The sequence below is a fragment of the Calonectris borealis genome, chromosome 1, assembly GCF_964195595.1.
Source record: "Calonectris borealis chromosome 1, bCalBor7.hap1.2, whole genome shotgun sequence".
In the NCBI taxonomy this organism is placed as follows: Eukaryota; Metazoa; Chordata; class Aves; order Procellariiformes; family Procellariidae; genus Calonectris; species Calonectris borealis.
In genome coordinates, this window is record NC_134312.1 from 12,168,216 (window position 1) to 12,185,924 (window position 17,709).

Sequence of the window (17,709 nt, forward strand, 5' to 3'; positions counted from 1 at the left end):
GTACTCAAACCTAAGCCTAAAAAGGTTTACTTTTCTCACAAGAATAACCGCCTGAGTGAGATGCTAAACTAATGAGAAGTCCACTCAGACCTCATTCTCCTGCTAGAGGTCAACCCATTAGCAGCAAACGGGATGGAAGTGAATGAATTGGGAGAACAGCTCACAAGTCTCATGTTGTTGCCCGGTTCTGACTTGGAGAATAGCACTAGCTTCAATTTTAATTCATTTTTCAGACAGACAATTACAATAATTCACTTTCTTCCATTTCTCATATCTTTCTTTAAATTTGGATCAAAGAGTTTTGGTGTCTGCATACAGTCAGGGCTTCAGCTGGCCAGTTAGTCTGATAGCTACTTGGAACATTTCTCGGTGTGACTGAGCATCGCAGGAGGAAGCACGGCCGTTCCTCCAATGACGGGATTGCTGGTCCACTAGAAAAAAGAGCAAGAGAGAAAACACAAGAGCTTACAATGAAAAGTTATACTGCTCCCAGAAGAAGTAAAATAATGTGGAATTTGTCTGACTTCTCCACGGGTGTGGCTTTTTTTCTTGCTCCATCTCAAAAATAATGTCATCCTTGGCAACCAAAAGCTTCTCATTACTGCATCTGGAAAACAAAAACATCTCGAGCGCCACTGGCAGAGCCACTGTGTGCACCCGGGCCAGTGAGATGGGTTGAGCTTGTGCAGCCTTAGGCAATGTGGCAAGGACCCTCTCCATGGCTGTTGGAAAGAAACAAAAGCGTAAGCTCTGTGTAAGTGCGCAGACTTTGAGGTATGCAGCTTACAACTCTTGGAGAGCAGTTTGCACACTGCAGAGCTGTTATACACAAGCTGTTTATACACAAGATACGCAGAAGACTGGCTCCCATCTGATGTGGCTAACTCAGCTGCAGGAATCTTAAACCCAGTTGGCCTGTCTTTATGGCTCTCCACGCTTGCCAAAGTTGTCTCTTTGATTTTGGGACTAAAAATAAAAATAAAGTCTGGACAGGTTACTAACGGGCAGAAATGAGCAAGGTAATATTTGGAAAATCAGATATCTTCTTCTGGAAAGTTCTATAGAGTGGCAGTATTTGTGACATCTTCTGAAATAAAACCCACAAATTGCAATTATATAAAGGGATAAGATTGATGACCGGTAAAATTACAACTGCACACAGTTTATTAAAAAATAAGAAGCCCGCTTTTCAATGTTTTTATTGAAATATCTGTACAGACTTCAGAGGAGTTATTCAAGGTTTACAGCGAGGTAAATGGATGAATAATCTGAAAATTATGCCAAGAAGTGTCTACAGGCTAGTGAGTCTGGCTGGCTGGAGGGTGTGGGTGGTCTTGCATAATTCTCGATGAAGGAATCTCAATACTGGAATATTTGGCAAGACTTGGAATAGCTATGCAACTGCAGTTTGGAAAAAGTTGACATATTTTTCCTCTTTGTTTCGGAGTGGGGCTTCTATTGTGGAATGTGGTGTGATTTCATCATGACAATACCTGTGTAAGTCAAAAAAAATTCAGCATTTTAATAGTGTCTGTTCTTCATAATATAAAGCTTCAATAAAAATGCACTTCACCTTGTAGGATATGTTGGGTTGACGAATGTGCCACAGAGCCACGTTAATACATTTTGCCACTCACAAGTAAGTGACTTTCTCTCGTCATGTGTTTGCCTTTGCTTGGAAAGCACATTCCTCCCGCAAAAAACTGGCAGCTGCCCACACCTCAGTGGATCTGCCCCTCCTTCTTCATTCTTCACAGTAGCAAATCAAAGATGAAAAATTCTCTGATAGTTTTTGATAGTTTTAATAAAACAGCACTCTCTCATGAGTGATTCCCCTTTCAGTACAACTTTTAAAAAGCCCCAATGTCAAAAGCCAGTTAATACTCCATTGTGATCTTTTTAAAGTCTACGACTTACCAGGATTTTAGGATGTCTGTGTGTCTTGTGAATTGTAAAAAAAGGACTCATCTACTGACATATGTGAACGCTCTGCTTAAGGTCAACTATTAACTGGTATGTCTTTTCCTATCAACACATGGTCCCCTTCACAAAGAGCTATTGAGTGTTTTACTGCTCCTAATGTGTATGTTGAGCTGCTCAAGGTGACAGATCGTTCTTCAGACGTGCTAGAGCTACCTCTGGGCCTGATTCTCCAACAGCTTCACCTTGGTGCTGTTATTTCTATTTATAAAAGACTGCACTATCTCAGTCCAGTAATGTTTAAATTCCATTTTCAACTCATTTAGCAAATATACCAACAAGTATTCAAGGTGTATATTTAAACCAGATCATATTTAGATATCGTTGACATTTCCGCGTTATTTACTCTCATTCCAAATATAGCAATTAAGTTTCCTTCTAGCAAATTATACACTTTAGCTCTGGGCAAAGAGGGCTCCTGTTTCAGCCTGTACTGTCTGAACTCCCTTCCTCCCTATCCTCCAAGTGATCTTGTTAATTAGTTAGCCTGTGATTTTATGAGCACTTGTAAATCTATTTTCTCCCCTCTCACTCGCCTTTTTTTTTTTTTAATAAAAATGTAATTAAAACCCTTTCAGACAGATTCAGAAGCTAGCAAGTGTGCACATCTGTGATTTCCAGTCCTTATAAACCTATTACCTCCTTATACAAAAAGCCAAATTTCATCCTAACAGCATTAAAAAAAACTGCAAAGACTTCTCATGCATGAAGAAGAGATAAAGAGATAAAGAAAAGGTCAAAGGTCCATCTGAGCTTTTTGGGCCCCGTGTGGTTAAGGCACACGAGGGACTGACTAGTAGCACATCTGGCTGCTTATGGCTCTTTGGCCAAATGACTGCGTACCCATTTATAATCAGCTTCACTTGAGAGCTGGCTGAGGGTTGGGTTTTAGTTTGAACACTGCGTGAGCAGTGGCAAAATGCTTTAACAGCTCTTTTATCTCACCCCTTTAAGTAGAAGGAATCAATACAGGTTTCTTCAAAGAAAAGGAATATCAACAGTGCGAAGGTGGTCTGTGCTGAAGTTTTGAAAGGAAATATTTCAGACTTTCCTTGTTCTCTTTCCATACATAAAATTAAACAAATAGTCACATTGTATCCTCACAGAGTTGAAAAGCAATATTATAAATAGCATACTTTTTCCACAGGTACTATGTAAACTATAAAAAATAATACATTTATTTCTTCCATGTCTTTACACTAAAAAATCTGAAATAAGGCCAAGAAAAAAATAGCTAAAATTAGTAGATTCTTATGAAATCTGATACCTTTTAACTAGATGCTTTCCAGTCATTTCTACTAATTAGGTACAAAACAGACAAGTTAGTCAATATAAAGAAGAAAGGAAAATACTTAAACTGAAATAAAACAGAGCTTTTCTTCTGGCTGAAGCATTTTTTGAAATTGTTTTTTGTAACTTTGCAGATACCTCTGATTCCACTCACATTTTTTAAATATATAACCATTCCTTTCAATGCTAGCAACATTAGGTACAGTCTCTCTTGAAATTTATATGTGCAAATTACTTTTTCACTTGTTCAAAAGTGACCTGTGAGTAAAAGGGTGTCATTTCCATTTGATGCTATAAGCAAAAACATCATTCTACTTAAATATTTATTTCGGGGGGGCGGGGGGGGGGGAGAGAGGGGGGGAAGGACGGGGAGGGGGGGAGAAAATTGGTTTCATTCCCGTTCCTGGAAGGTGAGATTTTACATTGCAGTTTCATGTTTGACATGGGCTGGCATATTTGATGGCACAAACTGAAGGTTTAATGAGGTTTGAGAGAGTCTTACAGTCTCCTTAACTAGAAGCTAATATTGTCAAGCCTCCTGCTAGATGTACGCAAGGTCTGTCGTTTGTGGACCCCATACCCCATGAGGAAATAAAAGAAAACAGCATTGTATTGCTGACTTCCAAATCACTAAGGCTACATAAAATCCATGCCAATTTGGGCAACAGAGTTTCCCTAAGGAGATGTAGCCCATCTTTCTGGAAAGCTATGTTTCTTCCCTTCACTATGGTGCCGTTTGTGAAACTGGATTGCTCTGCTTTACTCCCTGCTTTTTTTTGAGACATATACACCAAGTCTCTGCCTGTGCTCTGAACTTCCCCATAAACAACCTTCTGAGACTGAATCCTTATGCCAGCAGGAAAGAGGAGGAAAACATATTATTTCTTGTACTTTACCACAGGGGATCCTAAATTAAAAGCTTGACAGAGCATCCTAGATTTGCTCAAAGAAGCCCTGCCAGGCTGGAAACCCAGGGATGGTTTAGTGCAGAGATGACTGTGGGTAGTCTTTCACGTATCGTAGTGAAAACTCAGTGCTTTGAACTTGGGCTGGGGATGCTTACACCACGGCTGTAGCTTACCGAACTCTGCAATATAATTTCTTGATTATATTGAACTTTTCAGTAACAAGTCGATATGTGGGTCTGCGAATAGGAAATAATCTTATTTTGGGAAGGTCCTGCTAAAAATGTTATTAGTTTCAGTAACATATGTATCAAACATCTATATTAGTATAAGATGTCTAACGAGGGTCTTAACTTACATGTTAGGGATTATTATATCCCTTACGTTAGGAAAGTCAGGCTGTGTTGTCAGCATTGTGACACCAGTGAATTTAAATTAAGGAGTGACGAAAGGTTGACGTTGAGTGATTAAATAAGACGTTCAGAGGACAACCTGAGGAGTGGATCGAGCTCATATACCTATATGCAGGTTGGACAATTTGGGTGTAATAGGCTGTGTTTGTCAGCGGGGGAGATATCTCCACCTTCCTGGATTGCCAGTCTGATAGCTGTAATTTGTTTTGTTCTGGCCAACACGATGGGTTTTGAGTGTTACAAAGGCTTTTGTGATGTTAATAATGGAAATTACACAAATATGTTGTTGTTTCTCCTGTGAGAACTTCTGTGGTGGATTAGAAGGATAATTAAAGAGTAGGTGTTAAACTGCCTAATTGTCAGTAAGCTGTACACTGTGTGCGGAGAAAACTCCCAGTCATTGGGATCTCCAAAATGTGCAGTTCAATAATAATAATAGTTCTGGGGAGACAGTTCACTGAAGCTTTTGTTTTTCATTAAAAGGGACAAGAGCTATATAACCTGTCCTCTAAGATCAGATTTCTAACACTAGGAAACAAGTTGGTATTGCCTTTATCATTGAGGAAAGCCAAAACCAAATTCACTGACTGATGAAAAAAGAGCAAAGATTATTCTTGTATCATTAAGGATTACAGTTATTTGCATATGCAATATATTATGATCTTTTTTTTTATTGCGAAACAAAATTGTTAATATTCACAGAGAGCTGTCCGCAACATCATTCTCCATGCAGGGTTTACTGCTTTGAATGTTTGTTAAATTCCCAAAGCATGGAATAGAGTTTGCTTTGAAAGCAATTTTTTTACAAAAACTTTTGGTGATGAAAAGCATCTTTCCAGCCACCGTTCTTCCCAAGTAACAACACTCAGATAGTAAATGAAATTTTCTTGGGTGATTGTGTGGTAAATTTTGTTAAATGAAAAAGAAATTTGATTAATTACAAATTCGCTCCCCATAGCCCTAAGAGGCTAATAAACTGTGAGCTTCAGCATTGAAAGAAATAAAACTAATAAATCTGTATGAGAGTATTTGTTCCAGGGTTTTCCTTCCCTCTTATGAATGGCTTTGAGTTTCTGTAATCTAGTGGCATGTCCTCAGCAGCAGTTTGATGGAGACAGATTACCCTTCAGGTGCCTTAGAAAGAATAATACCATTGCAAAGAGGTTAAAAATCCAGGAAAATAATGGATTTTAATAAAAGAAAGTTGTGGAAATCAAATATCTCTAATTTTGTCTCTTGCTTAAAAACAATCATCATGATCTTGATCATCTTTTATATCCGTCATGGCTTATACTTTGTCAATCGTTGTCAGTCAGTGAAGCAATGAGGGGGGGCGTTACATCGTGCAGTCACTGTGCTCACATTTACCCAGTGTTGTGCGGGAAACTGCTGCCTCTCCCAGTTTATACGTGCTTTCCTAGGATATCAAATACACAGTTATGGGAAAGTTAAGTTTCACCTTACAGCTGCCAAATATTACAGTAAAGTTAATAAGGCCACGAGGAAAAGAGATGAGCGCTAGCTTCTCAGGCTTGTTATGAAAGGTCAGTCTGAGAATTTCAGAGAGGGCAAAGGGACTGCATTTTAATGCAAGCGCTATGCTGGTGAGTCTCCCAGGTGCCTTTGGAAATCCTAGCTAAAAGCTTACAGGGAGGATTTTTTTAAATGAAGTAAAACAATTGATTTTTCAAGCACTGAAGAAAGGCTTCTGAAAATGATGTGGACAATTTTCATATATATTTAATGAGCATTGTTTCAGTTTAAGCTTTTAGGTGCAGAATGTAAATCTTGGTTGTATGTTTATCTTTTGTTGAGGGACATATGAAATAGAAATATTATTTCTTAATTTTTTTAATATTAATAATAAATGTGTGTTGGCAACCCTTATCTCCTGAAAGCTGTCACACATCTAAGTGAATCAAACCATCATATCTTTCAGTAATTGAAGGTATTTTTCATCTTCCTATGAAAATATTTAACAATCATGATAAAAATTAAGCGGAGCTTAATGCCCATCTGATAAGTGTTCTTTCAATCATTAGATCTCTAGTAGACAGGTGTAAGTCCTAAGACTGCAGCCTTTGCCTGTATCTTTGCCTGTTGTCTACAGCTTGTCAAAAATTGCTCTCCAAGTAATTTTGAAAGAAAAAATTATTCTTCCAGCTAAAGATGTGTTTTACAGAAAGTGCATACTTTAGGCACACTTTTTTTTTTTTTACAGAGCAAATATCAAAAAATATTTTTGTTTTGAGAGTGTTGTTTTACGAAATATTAGCCCACATTAATCTAGTCATCTAAAAGGCAAAGATGATTAATTTGGGATAAGACATCTACTGTTTTCTATAGGGAACTAATGAGCAAAAAGTTTGCTTTTAGCAAAAACTAGGCTTTAGCAACAGTGACAAGCCATATTGTCCCAGACGAACAGTTTGCAAAAGGGTTGTGGACTAAATTCTTAGATTTATGAATAAACATTATAGGAGGGCTTCATTTTTGTATGTACTGTGTATTTGCCACCCTTTTAGAGTCACAGGGAACACAATCCAATAATAATGCTCATGAGGTAAGAAAGCATAATTATATGTTAAATATTTGAATAAGAGGAAATTGATTATTAAAGTTTTGTTTTTCCATTCTCAGCTCTTGAGAAATATCTCTTCTGTTATTACTGAAAAGAAAAATAATCTGAGTGGGCGTCAAAATATATCGGCCAAGCAAAGACAGGAAGGCTGAGCTTTCTCAAGGGCAGCAAGTAATACTTATATTGCAGATGCTTGTGCTATTCCTGTAACAGGTCTGATCCTGCATTACTGAGATCAAAGGATGTTTTTCACTTCATTTCATTGAAGGAAGTTTTATATGGAAAAATAAAGAGCTAGTTCTACAGTTTTGATAGTTTGATCCAAATCCCATAAACAAACAACTGAATAAATGGACACATTTAGGCTTGACTGAATACATTTTTTTTTTTCTTTTAAATAAGCCATGCATGGTAATGAGGAACTAAAAAAAAAATTTGACCTTGAAAATGATAAAAACCTATTCTTTGTGAAGCCCCATGTTAGGAAAAGGAATTAAACTGTTCTTATGTAGTTTTTATTGATCTTGTGGATTTTCTGCTGTCATAAACTTCAAAATATATTGAACACATTGATTAATTTAATATATGATCTTCCTTAAAAGCCAAAGCTGTAAATAATCATATCCATTAAAATAAGAATTAATTAGATGAATCAATAACAGCAATGTCTGATTTTTATGAGATATGTCTAGCCACTTAATGTATAAAAAAATTGCATTCAAACTGGGAAAGGGAAATTTGTTTTAACTCAACCATTATGTTATTACCAAGTGTCTGATGAGGGTTTTTCTTCTCTTATTGACCCCACTTGTGTTCGAAGATGCCTTTATTTAGAAAGAAATGCAGTTGTGAAGCAACTGAACCGCTTTACTAACTTGTTATCTTTACTATTTCAGAGCTGCAAGAAACTAAGACCTCCGAATATCACAGAATATCCCACAGTCCCCTGGATTACAGGATATTATTAATGGATGAAGATCAGGATCGGATCTACGTGGGCAGCAAAGATCATATTCTGTCTTTGAATATTAATAATATAAGCCAGGACCCTCTCAGTGTAAGTTCAAGATTTATTTTGAGAATGCAATGCCTTTCTTTTTAAGACAAAAAAATGTGTATTTCATTATTTTGCAGCAGGCAAAAGTCCAGGCATGCACCTTATTGAACTCTTAGTCCTTGGTTTCTGTAATACAAGATGAACAACCTATTAGCATGGCTGCTCCTCAAACACTGTTAAAAAACTGACCTGTTTACTCGTTTTGAAGCGACATTCAGAATGGCTTGGCCTCATAAGGACAATTTATATGGGTTGATGTTTTCCACTGCCCTCCAAGATTTAAGCTAATTCAGAGATGCACCTTTAAAAGAATCCTGCAAGAAAGAGTAAGATACATGCTATCATTTTCAGGCTATAGGGGAAAAAACAACAGGGACAGGGTTGCCTTTAACCTTCGACTACATTTATTTTTGTTTTGTACTCTGAAGCCTAATCGCCAAACTATTTTCCAATCTTTTGTTATGTCTGTATCAGCCCTCGCCCTTCAGCTGGGTGGCTGAGACCTCCTGTTTGGGTTTTTTTGGACACTGTGACCCTCATCTCCCTCTTCTCTGGCTTCTTCTCTCCCTTATCAAGATGCCATTTTCTAAGGACTCTTGGTGTCCCACCTCCCCAAACTGTAGTAGGCAGCCTGTATATGAAAAAAATGGATTTATCAAATGTTTAAACCACTTTCACAGATTCCTCTTTTGTTTCCAGAGCCAGTTCAAATCCAGCTTCTCTGCTTTTAAAATAGGTGGCCTGCAGAACTACTTGTGTGCCCAGAAGACTGACTCTTGAGATATTACCTCTCTACAGACTTTGCCTTGCCTATCTTTACATTATCACAGCTACAACACTTCCTTAAAGTGTACCGTATAGGCCTTGTTCTACCAAGTTCATCTGATCCTTTAATCTATGGGCTTTATTACCGTACCTCAGGAGTATCGAGGGGCAGAGGTATGAAGCTTGCGGCAGTGAAGTTAAATGCCTTCCTTAAGAGGCAAGGCTTTTAATGTGTCAGGAGAGAGAGAGAGGCCCCTCTGGAGGGTGATTAAGAGCACTTAAATTAAGCTTTGCTCTGAATCACCCCCTGGACATGCCTGTCTACCTGAATTGATTGTGCAGGGAGTCCGGGGAGGCTAACTCTAACTTACACATTTAAATTAAATGCCTCTCGTGTGATGGCGTGAACGCATCCTTCCTCCTCATAATGGTACAGAAAACTTCCTCTGAAACGGGGCCGCCTTCTCTGATCCGAAATAGCTCGTGTGACCTTTTTGCTAATTCCCATCACACCAGGGATCTGGCCACCCTTGTCTGGGAGTGCTGTGCTCCCGCTCGGCACGCTTCAGCCTTCCCTTGGCAGGTCGCTTCTAATTCTGTGCAGAGTTTGGTTAGATAGGAAGGCCTCTGTTGCATGAAATATGTTCTGCAGTATAAAGCCGTGAGGCTTTTCAACAGTCTGTTTAGGCGTGGAAAAACACAAATAAAAAAAATCAACAGAAAGCAAAAACACCCGAAATTTTCTGGCAGCAAATGTTATCACCCAGTATTAGGCTCAGAATTAATCTCTGCAATTCCACACGTTCTTTCGTTCGTTTATTTATTTTTATAACAGATTCTCTTTGCTAATCTTATGCTTCTATAGAAACCGTATATACATATGCATACATACCTACAACTCTCTGCATATGTATATGTATGTATATATATACAGAGATCTTTTAGTGCTATTATTTATGTTATCTTGAGGCTAAACGTTATCAGCCTCTGTCACTTACTAAATTTCTAGGGAGAGATTTCTAATGGATGTCTTTTCTATTTCAAAATCAAAATAAACAATGGAAGAAGCTCAAAAACTTTAGAGTTTGAGTATAGATCAGATAAACATTCAGACATTGAGGTGTTTGTCGGAAAACTGTCTGTGGTGCAAGATATCTTGGAAAGAAATCAAAAAATCAGCCTGAAATCTTAAGATTTTAAGCAGATTTTAAGCAGATTTTATTATAAGATAGCCAAACCTTTACTGTTAAAACTGAAAAATTTTTACAAGAATCCTTCTTTCAATATTTTAGTCTTCTGGTTTCTAGTGTGAACAATTGGTAGAAGTTCAGTAGAAGCAAAAAAGTAAAGATGGACAGTAATTTAGACAACGATGATGAAAATATCTCTTATTTAGAAGAAAGAAGTTTAAATAAATTGATTAACTTATATCAGCCAAAGACCTTTATTTTGTTTACTGCAGACTAGACAGAAAGTTGTTTTCATTTATCAATGAAAATCCTTTTTTGCCTTAGAATCAAGGTGCAAAAGATATCAAAATATTAACTTGTTAGTGTAAGTTAGGCAGTGAAATGCTTTTTGGTTGTCATTAAAAAATAAATTATGTAATAAATATGTTACTTAAAAGGTATTTCTTTCCTTACAGATTTTCTGGCCAGCGTCAGCAAACAAGGTTGAAGAGTGCAAAATGGCTGGCAAAGATCCTACGGTAAGTTATAATCCACGTGCACGTGCACACACATACACAAATTACATAGTTGGCAATAAAGCAAGAGCACCTTGAGTGCAGCCAGAAACAAAATTAAAGTGGTGTTTGTTTTGCTTTTTAAATGCTCTGCAGGCAAACGATGAAGTGAAATTAAGAAAAAAACAAGCTATGTAAATAGAATGCACCTTCAGACTTTGACAGATGGAAAAAGATATGCATTGTCCACTTCCTTGCCTATTTTTCTTGTCACTAGTCAAACTAGGTAACGGTACTTTTCCAGATATGTCCTGGGGAGGATGCCGAACAGTCTGTTCAGTGTGGGGAAGCGCTCTGGCTGTCTGCTCGCCCCCGGAACAGAACCTACAGGCGGGTGGTACCCACTACCTGCAGCCTGAAGACCCCAGCCTCAGGAACACCCCAAACACCTCTTTCCATTACTTCCACAAAACAATGCCCAAATAAGTATCTGGAAACCAGTATGCTTTCCTAGAAAGAGGTAAAGATGGTCTCTGGAATCACAGGAGACACAGACCATGGAGCGGTTATGTTGAGTTGTTTTGCACCACAGATGATTATTCTTCCATCTAAATGCAGACACTTTCCAAAGGACTTAAATCACATGGTAATTTCTCTATACACTCTTTGTAGGTAAGAGATAGACATGAGGTATTTTGAGAGACTCAGTGAGTGGTACAATACAGCAGATCCTGTCTTTGGCAGAGTTGTGTATTAATATGGTTATCTTCCTAAAGTAATTTGAAATTACAGTCTGTATATGCCTAGATTTTATTAACGGAAGACAGCTAAATTGTAAAACAAAAAGCAGAAAGTCACATTTCGTTTCTATTCAGTTACCTTTTGACTTTTTACCTGTTCAGCAGCACCTAAAGGTCTTTACCCTGGTTTTCTTTTTAACTCTTTAGATATAGCTGTTTTCCAACTGATATTTTAGTATTAGAATTCAGAATCTAATCTGAGATAGAAAATTGCAATTTCTCACTACTAAATTTATGAGAAAAAACAATGAAATTTTGCTTATATTTTTATTTGAGCAAAAAACTATGGAAATCAGAAGCCTTCACATTAGGTATAATCGTCTTTGGAACATACTCCTCAGCATGTATCTAGGATCATAATTAATGAAGTGATTGAAGGACGTAAGCAGGTGTATATAAATATAGCTTTTAATTTCAGAGACAATAGAATTAATGCAAAAGTCCACTGAATTTAGTATAAAAACTGTTATTTATTTCAAAGGTCTCTGTATCATGCCTAATATTTCTATTTATTTTAGCTACACATTTTTTATTGTCATCTAAGCCTACAGATGACATGCAATTCAGTTACTGCAATGTTACAGTAATTGGACCTGAGTTCATTTTATTTTGAAAAACTATTGCAAATGCTGATGAGTGTAAGGAAACCAGAAGGTTGGCCTACTGGTGTGTTGCTGTAATACTGCTTTTTCAAAACTGTGGAGAGTAATTCACTATATTGCTGCAGAGCAACAGAATGATACTTTATGAATAACTATGTTATGGTTGGTATGGCAGCTTATCTGCTTTCTTTCCTGATAGCTATAGTGGTGAAAAGCAAGTATTTTTCCTATTGAATATCCAATTTTCTATACATCTTTACATTGTTCTGGTTACTGCAGTGTGTAGTAAATTCTACAGCTAGTGGCCATTAAGTTGCACTAAATGTGAAAATAAAACATATAGCTTTGTTAATGGTGATTAATGTTGACCCTAGTTACTGTGTCGACTGCATCATCAACTTGTGATAGACTGGTTAAGGAATTTTCTTTTCTTTGAAATACAAAAGTACATTAGTCTTAGTCATGTTTCCAGTGATGATGACACTCTTCTAGGGCAAAAATAGGAGAAATGTAGATGATACTCTAAGTAGAAAGTAGTGTGCAAAATATGTGATCCATGGGAAAAAAAACCTAAGACACTACTCATTAGTGGACTCTCTGGGGAATTTTTGATCTTGGATATTTAGTGGTGAGACTTTCCTAGTTTTTAATCATATTGAAGTATCCAAATATTGCTGCATTAGTGGACAGATTTCTGGATAGAATATCTGTTTTTACAACAGTTTAATTATGGGTACAGCTAATATCCTGTAACGTAGTTAATTAAGAATGTCCATGTGCATCAACTTTGACTGATTTTTTTTAATTCCAGCTGTACATTGCAGGAGAAAAATTAAGTTCCAAAAATAGAAGTTTATATTAAGTTTCTTAGTATTTGTCCTCAAGAGTTTAAAAGAGAAAAAAAAAAGGCACTGAAGAGCAGCTGCCGCTCCCACTAAAATCAATGATGTGTCTTATTGAAAGCTCACTGAAATAATGAGAAAAAGAGAACCCAATGCTAAATCACTGTTTGCAACTTAAAATCTATAGTTCTATTTTAATAGCATTCTTGTGAGTTTCATTCCTGATAATAGTGGGAGAAGCAGAGAATGAATTCAGAAGAATTAAGAATTTCAAATGAAAAAAAAAAAAGGGGGGGAGGGAGTGAATGCATGATAACATTTGCCCTATTAGAGAATAGTGATTATCACAAGGTAAAAGAGGAATAGATAGACTTGGAGCAGCCAGTAAAAGGACTTTATGCAATCAGCGAATTCTTTTCCAAGGAGATTCGGGGAGGGGTTCGTTTGCCCTACCATTAGACAAACATTGGTGTCTGAATTTCATCTTTGACTGCCTTTTTTGTTACTGAAAAGAAATTGTCACCTCTAAATAGTATGTTCAGCAGGCTAACTTGAATGCTTACATTAGTATGACATCTATTTCTCTCCATTTACTGTGATGAGATCCTAGGGCATAGATCTCTGACTTTCAGATGTCTGCACTAAGGCAGTTCCCCAGACACTGAGTGAGTTTTGGTATCAGCTCCAAGAGAAGCACCGGCAGTATGTGAATATCTACAGCTTAGCCACCACCTTTGACAAACATCCATCCTAAAGAGATCTATCTCATGTCACCTCAGACCAGGCTGATTTAAAAGCACAAAGTACTCCAATATCAAGGAAAGGGAAATAAACTGAAGCATGGGTGCTCTTGAATGGCAGTCCTGCAGAATATATTCTGAAATAAAAATTTCTTGCTTTGTTGGGTTGTGGAGTCACAGTGCAGTACCCAGGTTAATCATGTAGCAAATTGCAAGTGGAGTTCAGTGGTTCAACACTAGCAAGATGGGCAAAGGCTCAGAGAAGATCATAAAATGGTCTTCCTACTGGACAGCATATGAAAATGTTGGTATTGAGCCAACTTGTGTTACTTGTCTGTAGATCATCAGTGAAGAGACATGAAGACACAGCATGTGTCAGAGGGTTACCCCAGCAGGCTGTCCTTAAAGAAAGGAGCTGTTCATCTAACACCCTATGTCCTTGCCATAGACGCTTCAGGAAGTGCATGGCATGGTACTGAAGCAGAATGGCAAGTGCCACATACCAGTACTGTTCATGTAGACATTGTTTCCTGGTCCTGATCCCTGAAGACTTTCATTCTGAGATTTCTCAACATGTAATTCTTTATCTAGGAGTCTTCTAGAAAAGTTCTTTGCAAAAAGCAAGAAAAGAAAGCATCAGTTTACTCTCTGACAAATATAAGCTAGTGGTATACCTTCACCTGTCCTTCTTCCCTTTCCACAGCTGTAATGTGGATTGGTGGTACTGCTGAGAAAAACATGATTTTGATAGCAAGACATTACTAAAGCCATCTTTGAGCCAAACCAAGATAGCTGGATATGAGAAAATGGAAACATTTAGGAACAGCCCTCAGCTTTAGAGAAACAATATATTTTGACTGGGTTAAAGGATTTTTCTGATACAGCTAGAGGTAACACTTAACTGAGGACATGCAGTGTTCCCTGTAGAGAAACTCCTTCCATGAACTCTGAACTACCTACAAGTATGCACCAATTTTCAGATGTTGTAGTAAGGTACCAGCTCCTGCTGAACCAAAAATGTGAATATCTTTAAATATAAATAAACTGTGCAGTCTGCTGAACAAGGATTAACTCTACTGATTTTCACGAAGGTGACTGATGACATAGTTTCCAATCCTGTACTCATAAAACACACGCAGTTCTCACTGTCTTTGGTGAAGGTTTGGATGATTGAATATGAAGGCAGTTCTGGGATCTCAATAAGAAAAATATTCAGAAAAAAAATTCTGTTTTCATCCTAAAGTGGATTAACAGTTGATCATAGTCAAAAAAGGAAAGAGCAAGAGAAGAAAGGGGTGTGCTGGAAGGAGAAAACTGTAAATCCAATGGTGTGAAACTGTGTGGCACTTAACATTCTGTTTTAATTTTCATGCTGATTTGAAGATGTTACCATTGATCTTCAATATGAAGCAACAATTCACTGCAAACTTGCTTTGTGTCGTTCAGAGTTTTAATGTTTTGGAAAGAAATTTTTACACAAATAATGGGATCTGAGATTTGGGCTTGCTTTGTTTTTTAATTATCTCCAGCTATGATGAAAAAATTAGCGGAAAAAACCAGACTGTTTTGGAGGTGTCCTTAAGGAAACTTCATAGGGTTACTTCTTGTTTTCCTGCAGAGGCCCTGCTTCTTCCCATGCAAGGTACAGAGAAGTCTGTGGATGAAAATTAGGTTGCTGTGTGGAGATGGGAAAGTGACATGCACTCCTCTGTAACTCCTGTCTAGTGCCCTGTCAATGCCCAGTTCCCAGACTAGGCAAAATGGCATGAAAAGAAAACAGAAGTCTACAGCTGTTCAAATCCAGAGACTACCAAACTCTGTAGCGATTTTCATGATACTGTTAAAATTATAAACCAAACTCCCTAGAGCTGCCAACATCGAATAACATTTGCCAATGTGAAATTATTTTTTTCTGTTTTCCCTGCAGCATGGCTGTGGAAATTTTGTGCGTGTGATACAGTCGTACAACCGCACACACCTGTATGTCTGCGGCAGCGGCGCCTTCAGCCCCGTGTGTGTGTATGTCAACAGAGGGCGCAGGTCCGAGGTACGTCTCTCTTCATTTTATCCACTCACCTTCTGGTGGGTCTTACTGTGTTACGCAAAACTCAAAATTTTGAAAATGCAAAAATCAATAACCTGAATAGGTTCCTTCACCCATTTTAAATAGAAAAAGAACAAAGATCCATAGTTTTCTGACCTGTTACCAGCAAGAAGCAAAGCCATGCCTCAAATATGATGTTTGTCCGAAATTCCACAGTCATACCAAATGCTCGGCTACATTTGATGCTACTTTTTATTTGACGTAGTCTGGTGAATTCATTCCTACTCTTTGTTGCAAAAATTGCCAAGAAATACTTGAAAGGAAATAGCTAGTTAGATAAAAAGTAAATATGCAGTCCACTTTTTATAACTTCCATGTGTTACTGATTCCTGGGAGAAGCCCTTAATTGGGCTAACTATTCAGGTATGTGAAGGTTTGCTGCACTTCTGCTCAATACCCACTAGGTGCAATCCCAGTACAGGTAACTTTCAACTACTGCACAAGTTTTGCTCCAGTAGATTTTGCCAGGAGGAAGTCGGTAAGTTTTCTCATCATTGTGGGATCTTCCAGGGTGTAAATCTTATTTTCTTTAGGTAGGTCTCCAGTTTTTCTATATTCAGTTTCACTGTATATTTTCAACATACAAAGTACCAGATGTTTCATAAGTATATTGTCCAAGTTTCCTGATTTGAAAATGAAATGTTTGTTTATGTGCAATTGTAATAGGTAATAAATTAATCAACCAGAAGGAGAAAGAAAAGCACTTAACCAAGACGCAGCACCTCAGTAGCTTTTGGGTCAGTTTCATGTCTGCAGGCACAGGGGTGTGCAGTATATTTTTCTATACAATGTGGAAGCAGATGTGTTGGGAAGGAAGATCAAAGCGTGCTACCTGGAGTTTTGCCATGTGAGGGCAGCTTTAAAAGCTGGGCTGGCTCCTAGGGAAGAGACTGGGAGATTCATCACTGATTTCATTGGGAATGGGATGGGAATTCTGGCCAAGATCCAAGACTACTGCAGAGGTTGCCAGGGAGGTGATAAATCATTGTTTCACCAGGTAGGTTTGCATGGGATGATCTCAGTGACTTTTGGTAGATCCCTACCTGGCTCCAGCCTCCTTAACAGAGTATGTAGCCTGAATCACTGCACCTTCAGTCCTAGTGAATTATCTAAAAGTAGAGGTTCATAGGCCTGGATTTAAAAGCACAAGCAAACAGAACTGAATAAGTAAATCCATCCTTCTGGTTAACGGAGTCTATATTAACTTATTTTGATGTATTTTGAAACTGAGGTCAGCTTTCCTCAGCATTATCCTATATCTTGACAAATTATTTAAAACATTGAAAGTGATCTCATTTGTCTCTAATTAATACAATATTCCTTTATCAGCTTAAGTAGTAGTACTGTAGCCCTCTAAATCTCATTATTTTAGGATTTTTGTAAATGAGGTTGGAGAGGGGAGGGGACGGCGGGAAATGACATCTCCAGATGATGCAAGATGTTAAATTTCTTAAGTTAAAAATAAAGATACATGTCTTGGAAGAGCAGAACTGACTTCATTTAGCTCGTCTGTATAGCTACATGCCTATGATCAATTGATTAAATAAACTGCTGTTTCAGATGTCTGGAGTCTGTCAGACACTTGACTGTAGGCATCGCGTGCTCAAAGCCATTACTGTACAGGCCAACAATAGCATAACAGTTTAAACCCAAGCATTTCCTTCTGAACTCATTGCACATATCAGTGCATGACTAATTAATAGAGCAGAATGAAGAACTATGTAGTGCTGATGGGACTAGTGAGAACTCATTTTTTTCTCTGCTTTTATCATTTCACCTTTAATTTAGTACAGTTTTCCATGCACAGAAGGCTGTTTCTGCATGTGCAAAATGGATATTTTAGAAAGCACATCTGTTTTTCTCAGAAGCTGCAAAACCTGACAGTAAGAGTCATATCCAACAATCATAAGAACTGGGCCTGTTTTGCTCCTTTGTCTCCAGGATTC

General features: G+C 37.7%; 1 protein-coding gene across 1 annotated transcript in view; it reads left to right on the forward strand.

The window, feature by feature from the left end:
• Positions 1-17,709, forward strand: part of SEMA3C (semaphorin 3C) — a 123,914-nt gene that overhangs the window by 60,200 nt on the left and 46,005 nt on the right. The window contains exons 3-5 of the mRNA XM_075144470.1: positions 8,066-8,226; positions 10,637-10,699; positions 15,587-15,706. Of these exons, the coding sequence (XP_075000571.1) occupies positions 8,066-8,226; positions 10,637-10,699; positions 15,587-15,706 (344 nt within the window). The remainder of the gene's footprint in view (positions 1-8,065; positions 8,227-10,636; positions 10,700-15,586; positions 15,707-17,709) is intronic.